Raw genomic sequence first — 16,451 nt, forward strand, 5'->3', positions numbered from 1 at the left:
CGCCGCCATCCAAAATGACATCGGAGCCGGATTACATTCACGACAAGAAGAGGGTCAACTTGACGTACGTTCAAGCCAGTTTTCTAATAACCCATGGAGAGACAGATTTGCTAACAGTTTCCAGTGACCCTTCGGGCGCCGAGCACAAAGAGGTAAAGAAGAAGCGACACGCCACCCAGAATAGCCGCAAGATTCTAACACCATGATCACAGGAAGATGTCTCGACAGCAATTCTCAAGAAGAAGAAGAAGCCCAACTCGTTGATGTAAGCTCATTGATCGATTTCTCATCCTTAAAAAATGGCGGAATGGCTAATCAGAACCCCGCTCTCACAGCGTCACCGATGCCGTCAACGACGATAACTCCGTTATTGCTCTCTCCAACAACACTATGGATACTCTCCAGCTCTTCCGCGGTGACACGGTCTTGGTCAAGGGTAAGATGCGGAAAGACACCGTTCTTATCGTGTTGGCGGACGACGACCTCGACGACGGTAGCGCTCGCATCAACCGTGTTGTCAGACATAACCTCCGTGTTAAGCACGGCGATATGATCACGGTTCACCCGTGCCCCGACATTAAATATGTACGTCCTTTGTTTGGTTTGAAATGTGCACCGAGAGTGGATTGCTGACGTTTTTGTCGTTAGGCCAAACGTATTGCTGTTCTCCCCATTGCAGACACCGTCGAGGGTCTGACCGGTTCTCTTTTCGATGTCTACCTTGCCCCATACTTCCGTGAGGCCTACCGGCCAGTGAGACAGGGCGACCTGTTCACAGTACGTGGTGGTATGAGACAAGTCGAGTTTAAGGTAGTCGAGGTGGATCCCCCAGAGTATGGCATTGTCGCTCAAGATACCGTCATCCACTGCGAGGGTGAGCCGATTCAGCGTGAAGATGAAGAGGGCAACCTCAACGAAGTTGGTTACGACGACATTGGTGGCTGCCGGAAACAGATGGCTCAGATCCGTGAGTTGGTCGAGCTGCCTCTTCGCCACCCTCTCCTGTTCAAGTCTATCGGTATTAAGCCCCCGCGTGGTATCCTCATGTACGGTCCCCCTGGTACCGGTAAGACTTTGATGGCTCGCGCCGTTGCCAACGAGACCGGTGCCTTCTTCTTCCTGATCAACGGTCCCGAGATCATGTCCAAGATGGCTGGTGAGTCGGAGTCGAATCTGCGCAAGGCCTTCGAAGAGGCCGAGAAGAACTCGCCCGCTATCATCTTCATTGATGAAATTGACTCTATCGCACCCAAGCGTGAGAAGACCAACGGAGAGGTCGAGCGCCGTGTCGTCTCTCAACTTCTGACCCTAATGGACGGTATGAAGGCTCGCTCCAACGTGGTCGTTATGGCCGCCACCAACCGCCCCAACTCTATTGACCCTGCTCTCCGTCGTTTCGGCCGTTTCGACCGTGAGGTCGACATTGGTATCCCCGACCCCACTGGTCGCCTGGAGATCATGTCGATCCACACCAAGAACATGAAACTTGGCGAGGATGTCGACCTGGAGACCATTGCTGCCGAGACTCACGGTTATGTCGGTTCCGACTTGGCTTCGTTGTGCTCTGAGGCCGCCATGCAGCAGATTCGTGAGAAGATGGACTTGATCGACCTCGACGAGGACACAATCGACGCCGAGGTCCTCGACTCCCTTGGTGTCACCATGGAGAACTTCCGCTACGCTCTCGGTGTTTCCAACCCCTCGGCTCTCCGCGAGGTCGCCGTGGTCGAGGTCCCCAACGTCCGCTGGGAGGACATTGGTGGTCTCGAGGAAGTCAAGCGCGAACTCATCGAAAGCGTTCAGTACCCTGTGGACCACCCCGAAAAGTTCCACAAGTTTGGTCTTTCGCCTTCTCGTGGTGTGCTGTTCTATGGTCCCCCCGGTACTGGTAAGACCATGCTTGCCAAGGCCGTTGCCAACGAGTGTGCTGCCAACTTCATCTCCGTCAAGGGTCCTGAGCTGCTGAGTATGTGGTTCGGTGAGTCTGAGAGCAACATCCGTGACATCTTCGACAAGGCTCGTGCTGCTGCGCCTTGCGTTGTCTTCCTGGATGAGTTGGATTCGATTGCTAAGTCTCGTGGCGGTTCCGTCGGTGATGCTGGTGGTGCATCTGACCGTGTTGTCAACCAGCTTTTGACTGAGATGGATGGTATGACATCGAAGAAGAACGTTTTCGTTATTGGTGCCACCAACCGTCCCGAGCAGCTTGATGCTGCCCTGGTCCGTCCTGGTCGTCTGGATACTCTTGTCTACGTTCCTCTTCCCGACCAGGCCTCTCGTGAGAGCATCATTCGGGCCCAGCTTCGGAAGACTCCTGTTGCACCGGATGTGGACATTGACTTCATTGCTAGCAAGACCCACGGATTCTCTGGTGCTGACATTGGCTTCGTCACCCAGCGTGCTGTCAAGCTTGCTATCAAGCAGTCGATCGCTATTGACATTGAGCGCACGAAGCAACGTGAGGCTGCCGGCGAGGATGTCAACATGGACGAAGTTGAAGAGGAAGACCCCGTGCCGGAGCTTACCCGGGCCCATTTCGAGGAGGCCATGAAATCTGCACGTAAATCTGTCAGCGACGTGGAAATCCGCCGGTATGAGGCGTTTGCCCAGAGCCTGAAGAACTCTGGTGGCAGCAGCTTCTTCCGCTTCCCATCTGCGGGTGAAGTTGGGGAGAATGATACATTTGGGGAAGCCGGCAATGACGACAGCCTCTACGATTAATTGGGTCTTGGTAGTTTGATTTAGTTATTTTCATGTTTTCCTACGTTAGTTAGATTGACGTACTATGAATTGTGGACGTTAAATATCATGTGATCGAGAAGCTCTACGCTCTAATAGCAATGTGACAAGAAATCATCAGTTCAACGCTTTTGATCTGAGTAATAGTAGTATTGCTGCGAGTGCAGCCGATCATGGTATCTATCAAGAAAGAAAATGAACAGTTGGATGCGCCAAAGTCCTCTCAACTCCAGAATGAATGAATACAAACCAGCCTCGTCCGACCTAGCCAAAAACGCCTGGTGACGGTCTCACCCCATGCTTCATAGATAAGAACTCCCTCAATGTAATGCATATACAGCCCCGTTCCACGTATAACCGCAATCACTTGACATTCTTCCCGGGATTGGGTTTCTTCCCCGTCTTCTTAACCGGACTGGCATCGCCGTTTTTGCCCTTGCCCGACGAATCGCCCGAGTCCTCCTTATCCAGCCTTTTCCCAGACGCACCAGCATGACCCCCCTTCCCAGTATCAGGCGTATCATCCAGCGCCGACCCATCCTCGAACACGACAACATCTTTCAGCACCTCCTTAACCATGCGCACGCCATGCTCAACAACTACCGCGGGAATGCGCACATCCACGTTTTCCAAATACGCCTCTGCATCAGCACTTAGCACCATCCCATTCCCATTGCTATTCCCACTCCCATTCGCACTCCTCCCATTCTGATTGTTGCCATTCCGACCCGCCCCATTCGCACCCGAAAGATCAAACGCCGGATGCGCCCGACACTCCGCAGACGCAATCACCGCATCCACGACCTCGTCGAAGCGCTCGCATCGTCCGGCGCGGAGGAGTTCGAGCGAGAGCGTGCGGATTTTCTCGGTCCAGCCCATGCGCTGCAGGTAGCAGAGGAGGTTGGTGTGGATGTCGTCGAGGGCGGAGGTGGAGGCGAGGTGGGCGAGGAGGTCTGTTTCGAGGGAGTCGGAGGAGGTTGTTGTTGTTGTTGAACTGGAGGGGTTTGGGTTTGGGGGGGCTGGGGAGGAGGGCATTTTGTTGGTGAGTTTCGAGGGAGTATTGTGTGCAAGTAGAGGGGTTTGGGAGTTGGTGTGGTTGGACTTTGTATGTACGGGTAAGGAGGAGTGGTAGGTGAGGTTGGAGGTTGCGGAGAGATCTGATCGGTTCGTTGCGGATGCGAGGGCCGGAATTGGGGTTGGGGGTTTGACAAAGAGGTTTATGAGGACGAGGACTATTGAGATCGTTGTTATTATTATTATTGCAATTCTATTGATTTGAAAATGATATTCTGTTAGTTGCAGTTGTGGTGGAATGCGCCTTGTGCGTAGTATATGAAATGACGCAGTGGATGAGCTATAATGATCACAATTATACCTCAACAGTCCTATTCATAGATTTGATTGTCATTCTGAGATTGTCTAATCAATATTCAATCTCTCCGTGGAGCACATCCTGTATATCAAGCTGTACATCAGCGGATTCAGGGGGAGAAAAAAGCCCACTGACAAGTATCCGCCACAGCAAATGGTCCGGCACTATTGAATTCTGACAGCAAGCTAGGACTCGTTCCCCAGTGTGTTTGCATTGCTCATTGACGGATTGTCTGTCAAGCAGCGCCAAACTAGCAGTTAATATTTCCTTTAGCCCCGAGACGTGCCCGAGTCTATACAGCTCCATATGCCGGAATAGGAATACGGAGTACGCATTCGCCAAATATGCATAACAAATACTTTGCACTGGGTGATCTCCTGAACGGAAAACGAACCTAATACGAACATTTCGGCGAGGACAAATGGAATGGAGTGGAATTGCTGATGTTTGGTGAGGGTAAGTCTGTAGAAGTTGGCCGGCGGCTATGCTGTTTCTTTTTTTATTCTCAGTCTCTTCTATAAAATAAAATAATATTGATTCAACCAAATACCAAATTATTTGATATTCGAATATCTTCTTGCATTATTCTTTCTCATTTCTTATTGCCTCTAAAGTCACGTGCAGCGATCTCAGCTTTCCAACTGGGACAGTCGCAACCTCAACCTTACCACTTCCCCTTCTCGTTCTCTCCCTCACTCTCCTTTCGTTCGCCAACCTCGTTCATTCGTTTTGGCGCTTCCTCTGCATCGTCTGCGTCTGTCGTCATTCTCTCCTTTGGGTATTTGCTCCATCCTGCTCTGCCAGCGCAGTATTAGATACATCATCTCGCGCCTCTCGCCAGTTCCCCGCCTTCTGCTCTCTCTTTCCGCGTCCCTCGCAGACCAGCCTCGATTTCTTGAGATCCTCTAGGTTTTGCTATAAACTCCTTTTTGGACTTCCTTCCCGGCGACGCTCCCCCCCGTACTCCGTGCTACCTTACGACTCCGGCAAAGAACCATTACCCCTCCGTGACTCCGTCCATGCGGCCGTGTCCTGACCTCCATTGCGAATCGACCTGAATACTGCGTCTCCGCCGTATATCTGGCTCCCTTTTTTTTTTTTTTTTTTTGCCCATCTACGACATCGTATTCTCGACCGAGTCGCTCTCCGCGGTTAGCCTCTGCTGGTCCCGGCCATAGCGCCAACTTCCTCGTTTCTTTTTCTGCGTCCGCTCCGACCACCTACCTCCACAAACTGTCCTCCCGATAAGCAAATTGCCATGAATCCTGCCACGATGTCACTCCAAGCCACCGTCTACCACGATTCCGACGCGGATGATGAGTTCACTCATCCCGCAACAGACTCCGAAGCCGATCACTCGGACTCCGAAGCGCTCTCCGAAGAACATACCCCGACGTCCTTTGCCAACAAGCTCTCAGACGATGTTCGTGCGCCAGATACGATCATTACAGAATGGAGTGCAGAGGAATGCGCAAGGTTTTTGGCTGCTCTGGGCCTTCGTCAATACTGCGATACGTTCTTAGGTGAGTTAATTGCGTTGTGACTTGACCAGTGGAGATGTCGCTAATCTGTCATTTTGATTAGAAAATGAAATCGTCGGCGAGGCGCTTATTGCTCTTAAACATGATGAATTAAAGGAAATGGGAATCGCTAGTGTGGGACACCGGTTGACAATACTGAAAAGTGTATATGAGACCAAGGTCAAGCAAGAAGTTCCGCTCGACCCTGATCACTACATCCCTCTTTGTATGTGGCTTACACCTTGATTGAGTGAGATTTCAAAGTACTGACAGCAGGATTTAACAGCCGCTGACCAAAGCCTCAATGAAAATGCCACCCAAGAAGATATCGCCCGTCTCATTCAATCCATCCGGTTACGCGACGAGAAGATTGTTTCGGTAGAATCGGATTTGCGCCGCGTGGCCGAGGAATACCGTCGACTACGGGAAGACCTGCTGCCGGTATTCAAAATGGCCAAGGACCGATCGCAACCGCTCCCGCCTGGCGGAATGGATAACCACCATGAAAGCCAACCGCTGACTTCGCCCGGATTCTCGTTCGAACGACCTGGAACAGGCATATCGCGAACCTTTTCCAAGAGAGTGTACACGGGAGGCACCACACCGAAGAACAATTCCCCAACGCATATTCCACCCTCAATCCTCGAAGGACGAGCCTACGACAATTCTGCCTTGGATCCATCCAGCGCCGCAACCCATATGTCGACGATGAACGGCCAATTGTCTCCTGGTATCCCATCTCCAACCTCCCCCGGGGCCCATTACAGCACTCTTGCATCGCGAGCATACAAACCCAACGGTCGTAGCGGCCACGATCATGCTGAAGATACGCCAGTCCCACCACCATCCCGGTCTGACCGATTGAATCCAACCCCGGTCTCCTCCCGCGATACTCCGTCGCGATCTGAGTCGCGAGCAGGCCACGATCCACCCAGTGTCGAAATATTCAAATCGTTCCGCGTTTCCATGGACGACCCCTGCCACAAGGTCTTACCAGCGGCCCTCAGGAAGTATAACATCCAAGCCGATTGGAGACAATACGCGCTTTATATCGTGTACGGTGATCAGGAACGCTGTTTAGGACTGGAAGAGCGGCCTCTTATTCTCTTCAAACAACTTGAAAAGGAAGGGCGAAAGCCGATGTTCATGCTGCGGAAACAATTAAATCCAATCGACAACGGTGTCTTCCCTGGAGGGTCAGCGCCTAATAGCGCTGGATTCGAGGGCAAACAAGCCCAAATTAATCTACCTGGTGGTGTTTTGTGAGCTATACTGTTTAACCCCAAGATACCCTTCTCGCCTCTTTTCCTTTTTACATCATGCTCTTTTCTCTCCATTTCCTCTCTTACGGTTTATTTGGAAACGGTTTATTTGGAATATCTACTTCTAATGACCGACCATTATATATACGCGGTGTTGGGTGTTGTATTGGATCTATCTATTGATTTCGGACAGGGACCCAAAAAGAATCTAGCGGTGCATTTATTGAGTTTTGCTTTCTTCTTTCCCTTTTATATTTGGCCATTGTCTTTATCTTACTTTTCATTTCTGTCTATTCAGTATATTTACTTGGGGACCTATCGTCCGTTTTATTTTTATTTCCTCACCCATAATGGATGATGTGTATGGATTTGTCTTCGTCATTATGTACTGCCCTCATTCTTGTCTATACTAATTGCTTTTTGGTTTTGATATGATGTGAAATCTTCATTCTAGCTCGGTCAGTACTTTCTGGCAGATCGAGTGTTTCTGGTGTTTGGTTCGATATTCTTCAGTAGTTTTGAAATAGCAGTCCTGCTCTCTGTACCAGCCTCTTCTCCAGTTGGTTTTGGCACTCCTCGAGCATGTCCCCGTTAATCCTTGGGGAGCATTTCCCAGGCACCGTTTTGCAGTGTATTTGACAGTAAGACCCATGGGATATCTTCGAATTCAGCATTATGACCCTTGAGATAACAATTTCAGATCTCGGTGGTTTGTTCCATGAGATAAGACAGGTCTCTGAGATGGAAGAGTAAAGGTGTCGTTTGCATGTAAGATAGATGACTTTACCCAGATACTCGCATGATCTCGAGAATGCCAGAATGACCAAATCTTCCGACCGTGGAAGTCTTTCCGTGAAAGCGTTCGTACAGCATTGTGCAATGCGTACCAGGATGAAGTCAGCAGGAGCTCGCACTGGCAGTTGCCCTTTATATCATCGAGGTTTCATACGAATCGTGTCTTTGTGGAATGGCTCGTTTCATAATTATTCCATCTCATCGGAGAGAATGGATTTCGAGACAATCATTTGACGAAGTGCTCGCCATGTTTGATAGAAAGCGCGGTATGGCTTCGGATGGTAGGAACAACAGCAGACCCTCGCAAGTTCGATGCCTGTAGCATTCGTCCATATCCCTGCGACGTCTTGTCAGTTCATGTATGCCTCAGCGCCCCGCAAGTCGCAGGGCTCTTCCCACTGGACGCTGTGGTGCATCGTGTGTGTGTGGAGAAGTCTCGAAATGATCAGACAATAGCCATTGACAGCCGAATAGTCGATAGGAGTCGATTTTGTATTGGGATTCCAATGGTAGTGCTTCGCCCTCCAATTTGCATCTTTTCTTCAGATGTCCGATATTAGGCTTCCCAGGGAGACTCAAATTCCCTGCTTCTGGGTCTCTTTCTATGCCCCTTGTGCACTTGTATGATATCTTTTATCTCTGTTAGAAAGATATTGATCGAAGTCGAAACTGGGTGCAGTGCTCTTTATCCATCAAGTCTTGTTTGCGAGAAATCCCAAGTGTGTCTTAATTCAAAATCAACAGCCCCGTTGTCCGATACCAGCCAGGTACGAAGCACGAAAGCTGAAAGCACGGTAGAGCTCGTCCTGGAATTGCGACTCCAGCGGTCGTGCCTTGTCTTTGGTTGATATTTTCTTTGGCTTTGCGCTGCTCGGGGGCTCTCCTTTCAGAGTGCTTGGTGGCTGGCGAGCTATATAGTCACCGTCTGGGGCTCAATGTCGTCGACCGAGGAAAATGTATGTGGGCTCTCCCGGTCCCTGACGCAAATTTGGTGGCACTTTGGATCAGCATGACTCCCTGTCATATTCTGCTAGGCCTTATTTGCTCAGAGGGCGACTCGGAGGGCCGGCTAGTGTTGCTTGGTGGACTTGGGTCTTCTGGTTCTCCGGAAACCACGGAAGGTGTCATCAAATGAATTGTATTTGATATGACTAGATAGTGTTCATGAAGGCTGAGCGCGTCTTCAGAGGCTAAGCATACTTTGCACGCATATGAACTTATACTCTGTCCACATGTCGCTATAGATGGTCGCGACAAGCTGGAACTGAGCATCTCGTGACCGTGAAACACCAGCATACTGGTGGTCTTGTAGATTTACTTGCTCGTCGGGGATAGCATCTAGCGTCGGCTTGAAGATCGCATGGATAGTCCGGCGCTTGTTTCCTCATATGCTTCTGCCTTCCTACTGTTGGCAACCAATAAGTGTTGGGCACTCGGTCAGGTCTGGGATTAATGTGATCTCACATGTTTGACGTAATGCTTGGACAGCAGCCTATAGCAACAATTGACTGCCGTATATAGAATGCACGCACGGGAAATCATGGCGGGGCCCTCGATGGCGTCTGGTGCTTCTTCAGCAAGGACTCTGACTGGTGTGATTTTCCGCTTTGGCATGGCTGTGGGATTTTTGTTTTCGCGCCATATTGCTGACATGCTGCGGTTTCCTTCCATGAAACCGGGGTGCTTAAGCCTTCAACATGGGTCTCTTCCCCCCATAACCTGTACTCGCCTTTGCGTCTTTCCTCTCGAGTTCTTCACGGAGGCCATCATTGAGATGTAACAGCGTGAAGCACGCCATCTCCATCCCCTTCTTGACAGTTAGCATTGGACACAGTGAGAAAGGAACCATGCCCTCACGATAGTATAGAAAGAACCAATGAGATCTGGAGATCTACCTCTAGTGATGGGGATAAAAAGGATGGTGTAGGTAGACAAACAACTCTTACTGTCATTGAGCACCCGGTGCTTCGCGGCCGTGGACTTGCAGACTGTATGAAGACTGGAGTTTCTGCCAAGCAAGGTTCGACTCTCGCAAGGCCAGTTGCTGAACCCCAGACTGATGGCAAGAGATCGTGGCTGTTGAGTAACCATAAAAAGAGACAACGGCTTCTGATGGGTTTAGCGATGTGCAAGGTGGACGGATGGACGTGAATGGTAGTAGAGGGAGAGACTCGACAGCTTAGGAGTGACCTAAAACGGGTTCAAAGTTCGCCCTGCTGTCTTGAAAGCGACTCTAGAAGCATGGGTAAGGCTAGCCACACTACAGCTATGGACAGTACAGCTACCAAGAGATGAGGTCAAAAAGCATAGATTGACTGTTAATCATGGCCATACAACAGACATAGCATGTTTTACTCGCGGATATAGTAACATTGTTTCTAAGTAATACACTACCCATAGAGAACATCCTCATTGATACGGAGAGAGAACCGATAGGATAGCCGTGGCCCAACTTTTCAGAAGTCCTCTCAATAAGCCCTCCAACCGAATGAACCCGAGCCTTCCGTTTACAAAGGTTAGCAAACTTGGCCTCAACTTCCCGTCCAGAAAAATCCAGAAAAAGACAATTGTTCCGCTTTCAGCCATTCCCGTCAATTTCAACCATCAAAGCATCCGAGGACTGGAGAGTGGCATAGCCATCCGCCGCATTAAACCTAGCACGCTCGGACAAAAGCGTGTGGCCAATCCACAGATTCTTCGCACACATTTTCTTCATGTCACTTCTGAGTCGGCTCAGTGTTCTACGACATATGTAATGCCAAACCATTCCTTCCATGTCTTGCTGCTAGGACCATCGCTGAATAGATAATTTTTGGAGAGAGCCGATAAAGTAGTTTGGCACTGCCATTTAGGACGGGAAACTCAGCCAATGGAGCTATATGCTTCAAGTAGGTGGCAGAGCGATTGGCAGTTTGACGTTGCGGGTTGAAGTATTTGCGATGTCCATTGAAGTCTCCTGGGTACGTGGCCATGAAGGTGAATTTAAGCCTCTGTGAGGCGTTGGTACAATAGTCAGCTGCAGGTTTTGTGCATGCGCCAAAGCATCGTATGACCATCAACTGGTGTAGGGGCTTCTGTTAGATTCGCTGTAGGATCTGCGCTGTTCTCACGATCTCCAGCCTCTGCTATGTTTCTTCTGCGTTCATATTAACGAGGGGTATCATCGATAAGACAGTCAAGCGCTTCGGACCGCATCTTCATGGCCTCTCAGACCCAGTGCTTGCAGCTCGCAGTACCATGGATATCATCAAACCCCGGGGACAAGATCGCTGCTCGAAGCGTACTATTGATCCCAAGTTTGGTCATCATCTCTCCCCAATCTTCGCTGCGGATGGCCCTCCAGGGATTCGATCGCTGTATTCGATCCAGGCACGCGCATCATCCTTAAAATCATAAGGACTATCAGGATCTGCAGTGATGTAAAAGGCCACATATCGTAGGCGACATTGCGGTTGGATTCGATAAGTTTGTATGTTTCAATGCTGTTCAGGTACTCAGGGACTTCAACCTCATTTTGTTGTATATTGTCGAATGTCGCTGAAAATGCTACAGAGCTGATCCATGCAGAAGAAGACTGAGGGGGCTCACTGGGCCTCAATAGGACTGTAACAGATTTTGCCTCTTGTTCTTGACTGGGGATGTCATCAAACCTGCATGTTCGAAGAACGACGCTGCTTCGTCAGAAATGGCTTCCCTCCTGGAACATAGACGGCTTCAGCAGCTGACTGTCCTTTCCTGATTCACAATGGTGTCATCAGGCCAGCGTCGTCCGCTGAGGGTTGTATCGGATGATGAGATGAGAATGAAGGATGGAGATGGATGAAGATGGATGAAGATGAGATGTTTGATTATAGACAACTAAGTGAATATGACTCAATATCCTGTTACAAAAAGCATGGACACCCCGGACGCATTCATTACTTAACTATACAGCCAAGATAGGTGGTTTAACGAAGCTCCAGGCAGCTGAAGAGATGTGAATCAACTCGTGAAAAAATGGATGGAACCTCAGGCGCATTCATTCATAGCGAGAGATTCTTGGAACTAACTATACAGATCACTCAACCTCCATCTCCGAGCCTTTCCCCCTCTTCGCTTGCACATAACTGACAAAATCATCAATCGCTCCCGGCCACGCTCCGTCAGCACTCCACCACGAAAACTCCTCGTCCTCCTTCGTCTTGCGCATAAACACCTCCAGCTGCTCCCACAGATCTTTGTTGATCGGCCGCTTCCCACGCTCCTCCAGAAACTCGATCCACCAGTCCAGCCAGGGAGTCGTTTTCGTGTTCCACGTCGTGCCGCCGTTGTCGGGGGTGAAGAAGAGACGCCATTGTTCGGAGGCGATCTCGAACTGCAGGTTGCGCTGGCCTTGGAGACGGCAGAGGGGGAAGGTGAAGCGGTATACGCGGCGGAAGAGATCAGGGTCTGTTGGGATGCGGTTGCGGATTTCTTGGGCGTGATTGATCATCTTTTTGACGTTGTCGCAGCTGGCTTCATTAGTTGCCGCGACAGGAAGCGCACGACGAATATCTTACCCCGTAGATCTCCATCCAGTCACAAAACCCTCCCGAGTAAATTCACCCATCGATGGGGATTTGAGCAGTTCTGCGATTCCGAGACAGGCGACCTCATCCAATTGCACCTGAATATCTCCGAAGAATTTCATGGCTCCTTCGATGCCGATGCCGTCGGGGTTCTCTTGGGGGTCATCTATCATCGTCAGCTTATGCTCGGATTGGACTATCTGACCATCTTACCTCGATAGCTGTCAAAGACCTTGCTGATCGCGGCGCTAGCACCGGTACTTCCTGCTTGGGGGTCGTCCAAATAGCTATCCTCGTCAGTGACCATAGATACACAAACCAGACTGCTCTGGTCAACGATCAACTGTCTCAGTCGTCTGCAATTGGCATCACCCTGGGACATCTAAAGTAGAGCACGTGACGCGTCTTTTTATGTCAGATCGCACTCCGAAGATGAAGGCTGCTATCTTGTCTACCACGCCCCATATAACCAACTTCAATGCAGAATCCAGTCACAACGCCAACTAGAGCAGCCCAATGAACACGGTACTCACGCATCAATAGCTTCCTGGACATTCCACCTCGACGCTTTAAGGAACTATACCCAAACCCCGTCAGCCATGTGCACGTGACCACAGACCAAAGTCACACCAAAACAACCGCAATCACCCATCAACAGGAAAGGGTAGATACTTTTGCAGCAACAGAATCCTTGGCTTGAGTAAATGCCATGAACTGGGTGATTAGTTGCTTCTGGACTCCCGAGTAAGGCGGCATGGTGGGGGGGTGTATGTTGATGTTGATGGTGCCAGCGCCAGGTCAGGAAACCGACGAGAACCAGGGGAATGAGGAAGAGTATATTGGAGGTGAGAGAGGGTATCTGGGTATGGTATTTAGCAAGATAATGAGGAAGTACACAGTAGTGGTGGTAGTTGAATCAAAAGTGGTTGGCGGAGGTGAAATGATCGCTTTGCGGCGCCGATTTGAGGCGGCGGGCACGTGCTCCGCAGGTATCAAGAAACGACCGACTTATACTTCAGCTACACATTCTATGCATTATATTAGACTGCTACACTTGAAGTACTTGAATGCTATGTTTGACATTGATATAGATTCACAAGACAGAGATATTGGGTCATGCACAACCATGGTATATTGAGGACTTTTCTGCATTAAGACAAATACGACGCCCGAACTCCGTATTGACCAGATGTCGAGTATAACGATCTGTATATGCAAAGAACTTTTAAGTCGTGAAGAGGGTATCTTCCTGCCAGGAGTTAGCCTGCTTGCCGGCCTCCAAGGAGCTAAGAAAGTGCTTACCTCTCTCAGGTATTCACCAATATCCGCCTGTCTGAAAACTGTGATGGCCGTTGGGTCCAACTTCCGAGTCTCAGCAGTCGATCGAGCCGTAACGCCAAAGCCCTGTTCTGTCAGTCTCTGTCTCAAACAACCACTTATAGATCTTCCACATACCAAAGGGGTATCATCCATATTAAACACCACAACCCCCTGATGCTCCGGACAATCCTCACTCCACCGTCCAATATGCGCCTTGACAACATTCCCCCCATACATAAACGGCATCTCCCCGTTCTGCTTGATCCACACCTTATACCTCGCATGCGGCGCAATCACCTCCAGCGCGGTCACATGGATCCTGAACTTCCCGGTCTTCGTGAACTTGCCGACGCAGATGCCCAGCGAGAGCAAATTAGCGCGCGGGATTGAGGTCGCCAGGTTCGCTAGTGACAAGCGCATGTAGTAGACTCGGCTGCCGTGAAGACGGAAGACATAGCGGTCGTTGGAGGAAGGATCATCGACGGAGGTGACCAGGGCGTTGAGCGAGCGGCCGGTGTAGTTGGCGAGTTTGGAGAAGAGGGTTTTGGTTTCGTCTTCTGTGAGCTGGCGCATTTTGTTCTTTTTTTGTAATTATCTCTAATATTGAATTAGAGAGGAATTAAAGGTAGAAGTAGAGACAGAAGAAGAGATCCTCCGAGCAAAAAAATCTAGACGCGGAATTAGCGGTCTTTAGCGTTGGGTCTTGGCGCCGCCGGCAGAAAAAAAAAAAGTTCGGACGTAGAGCTACCACCTCAGCTCAACAACACCAACTAACCCACGAAATTCAATAAAATGCCTGTCGGACACTCCTCGAAAAGACGACGATTAAGTCCCCCCGGCGATGAGATCGTGAACCCCTCTCGTTCCTACCACGACGAAGAATGGGATGCCGAGCAAGACTACGAGCTCCGGCCGCGCAAACTGGGCAAGAAGGAAAAGGAACAAACCAGACTGCCAATTAAGACGGATGAAGGTCTGCAGAGGGTTGAGGAACCGGAGCAGGGGCCTGAAGATTCGGACAGTTTTCTCGGGACCGACGATGACGAGGACGAGGATGGAGAAGGTCAATGGGACGGCATGAGCGAAGATGAAGAGGAGGAAAAGGAGGAGGCTCCGAAAATCCCATTGAAGGTGCAGATTGTGCAGGCTAAGGAGGAACTTGCGAAACTTGCGACTTTGATCAATGAAGACCCCGAAGAACACATTGGTTCGTTCAAAACAATGGCCGAAATGGTGGAGAAGGGATCGCACGTTACGATCAAGAAGCTCGCGCTCGCGGCGCAGGTCGCGGTCTACAAGGACGTGATTCCTGGCTACCGCATTCGCGCGCTCGGTGATGAGGACAACTCTACCAAGCTGTCGAAGGAAGTGCGCAAGATTCGGAAGTTCGAGCAGACCCTTCTGAACGGATACAAGAATTTCGTGCAAACGCTGCAGGAACTTACGAGACCTACGAAGAAGGACCAGGAGGCGGTGGATCCTACCTTGAAGAGTGTTGCGATTACCTGCGCGTGCAATCTGTTGCTTGCGGTGCCGCATTTCAACTTCCGTAATGAGTTGTTGAAGATCATTGTCAACCGTCTTGCGAAGAGACAGATTGACGCGGATTTCGACAAGTGCCGTGAGACTCTGGAGGATGTATTCCACAAGGATGAAGACGGTATTGTCTCTCTCGAGGCTGTCCGCCTGCTGTCGAAGATGATGAAGGCCAAGGAATACCGCATTCACGATGTCGTTTTAGACACATTTCTCCACCTGCGTCTCCTCTCTGAATTCTCCTCCAAGGCATCGAGGGATCGAGTGGACAAACCCGAAAATGATGCCCCACAAGGGAAGAAGAAGCACAAAAAGGAATTCCGCACGAAGCGCGAGCGCAAGGTCGAAAAGGAGCGCAAGGTCGTGGAGAAAGACATGAAGGAAGCCGATGCACTCGTCTCGCACGAAGCCAGAGAAAAGAACCAAGCAGAGACACTCAAACTAGTCTTTGGCAACTACTTCCGCATCCTCAAACTCCGCATCCCCTCCCTTATGGGCCCTGTCCTAGAAGGTCTCGCCAAATACGCGCACCTGATCAACCAAGACTTCTTCGGCGACCTCCTCGAAGCCCTCAAAGACCTAATCGGCCACGCAGACCGCTCCGAAGACGAGGGCCCCGAAAATGAAGAACAAGAGAACCCAGACGAACCCCCCACCAAAGCCCGCGACTCCTACCGCGAAGCCCTACTCTGCACCGTCACAGCCTTCGCCCTCCTCTCAGGCCAAGACGCCAGCAAAGCTGCCGCCACCCTGCACCTCGACCTAAGCTTCTTCATCAAACACCTCTACCGCTCCCTCTACACGTACTCCACAAACCCCGACATCGAATACAACCCCACCAAATCCCTCCGCCTCCCAGACCCCGACTCCCACGAAGCAAACGCCGAAAACGACTCCCACCGCCGCTCAAAAAACAAAGTCAACTTCCAAACCCCCACCGTCCTCCTCCTCCGCTGTCTCCAGTCAACCCTCATCTCCCGCGCCCACGGCAATCCCCCGCCCATCCGCCTGGCCAGTTTCACGAAGCGTCTTATGACGACTTCGCTGCAGGTCCCTGAGAAGTCTGCGATTGCGACGCTCGCGCTGCTGAATCAAGTCACCAAGCATAATGCACGCAGGGTGTCGGCGCTGTGGCATAGTGAGGAGAGGAAAGGGGATGGGGTGTTTAATCCGTTTGCGACGGATATTGAGGCGACGAACGTTTTTGCGGGGAATGTTTGGGAGGGGGAGTTGTTGCGGTTGCATTATTGTCCGCAGGTTAGGGATGCGGCGGTGGGGATTGAAAAGATGGTTATGCAGAAGTAGTTGTATATGTTTTATTTTGAATTCATGTTAATATTTGTTTCTCTTATGTTGCATT

At 50.5% G+C, this 16,451-nt stretch overlaps 7 protein-coding genes across 7 annotated transcripts; 4 read left to right on the forward strand and 3 right to left on the reverse strand.

Annotated features, from left to right (window-relative positions):
• Nucleotides 1–14: 14 nt before the first annotated feature.
• cdc48 (AAA family ATPase CDC48) lies at nucleotides 15–2,721 on the forward strand (the record flags this gene model as incomplete). The annotated part of the gene is made up of 5 exons (XM_043281412.1): nucleotides 15–64; nucleotides 125–152; nucleotides 213–265; nucleotides 336–585; nucleotides 649–2,721. The coding sequence occupies 5 exons, from the start codon at nucleotides 15–17 to the stop codon at nucleotides 2,719–2,721; spliced, it is 2,454 nt and encodes an 817-aa protein (XP_043138893.1).
• A 381-nt stretch (nucleotides 2,722–3,102) lies between these two features.
• ACHE_60258A (uncharacterized protein) lies at nucleotides 3,103–3,774 on the reverse strand (the record flags this gene model as incomplete). Its single annotated transcript, XM_043281413.1, has 1 exon — nucleotides 3,103–3,774. The coding sequence occupies one exon, from the start codon at nucleotides 3,772–3,774 to the stop codon at nucleotides 3,103–3,105; it is 672 nt and encodes a 223-aa protein (XP_043138894.1).
• Nucleotides 3,775–5,369: 1,595 nt separating this feature from the next.
• On the forward strand, nucleotides 5,370–6,897 carry STE50 (adaptor protein STE50; the record flags this gene model as incomplete). Its single annotated transcript, XM_043281414.1, has 3 exons — nucleotides 5,370–5,634; nucleotides 5,696–5,857; nucleotides 5,918–6,897. 3 exons carry the CDS (start codon nucleotides 5,370–5,372, stop codon nucleotides 6,895–6,897), a joined length of 1,407 nt encoding a protein of 468 aa, XP_043138895.1.
• A 3,279-nt stretch (nucleotides 6,898–10,176) lies between these two features.
• Nucleotides 10,177–10,497, forward strand: ACHE_60260S (uncharacterized protein; the record flags this gene model as incomplete). The annotated part of the gene is made up of 1 exon (XM_043281415.1): nucleotides 10,177–10,497. The coding sequence occupies one exon, from the start codon at nucleotides 10,177–10,179 to the stop codon at nucleotides 10,495–10,497; it is 321 nt and encodes a 106-aa protein (XP_043138896.1).
• A 1,248-nt stretch (nucleotides 10,498–11,745) lies between these two features.
• DCN1 (defective in cullin neddylation 1 family protein) lies at nucleotides 11,746–12,991 on the reverse strand (the record flags this gene model as incomplete). The annotated part of the gene is made up of 5 exons (XM_043281416.1): nucleotides 11,746–12,178; nucleotides 12,227–12,401; nucleotides 12,449–12,522; nucleotides 12,769–12,812; nucleotides 12,908–12,991. The coding sequence occupies 5 exons, from the start codon at nucleotides 12,989–12,991 to the stop codon at nucleotides 11,746–11,748; spliced, it is 810 nt and encodes a 269-aa protein (XP_043138897.1).
• Nucleotides 12,992–13,460: 469 nt separating this feature from the next.
• On the reverse strand, nucleotides 13,461–14,128 carry NIP7 (ribosome biosynthesis protein NIP7; the record flags this gene model as incomplete). The annotated part of the gene is made up of 3 exons (XM_043281417.1): nucleotides 13,461–13,484; nucleotides 13,538–13,639; nucleotides 13,691–14,128. The coding sequence occupies 3 exons, from the start codon at nucleotides 14,126–14,128 to the stop codon at nucleotides 13,461–13,463; spliced, it is 564 nt and encodes a 187-aa protein (XP_043138898.1).
• Nucleotides 14,129–14,347: 219 nt separating this feature from the next.
• ACHE_60263S (nuclear export protein Noc3) lies at nucleotides 14,348–16,396 on the forward strand (the record flags this gene model as incomplete). The annotated part of the gene is made up of 1 exon (XM_043281418.1): nucleotides 14,348–16,396. One exon carries the CDS (start codon nucleotides 14,348–14,350, stop codon nucleotides 16,394–16,396), a length of 2,049 nt encoding a protein of 682 aa, XP_043138899.1.
• Between the last annotated feature and the right edge of the window lie 55 nt (nucleotides 16,397–16,451).

This window comes from Aspergillus chevalieri, chromosome 6 (genome assembly GCF_016861735.1).
Source record: "Aspergillus chevalieri M1 DNA, chromosome 6, nearly complete sequence".
In the NCBI taxonomy this organism is placed as follows: Eukaryota; Fungi; Ascomycota; class Eurotiomycetes; order Eurotiales; family Aspergillaceae; genus Aspergillus; species Aspergillus chevalieri.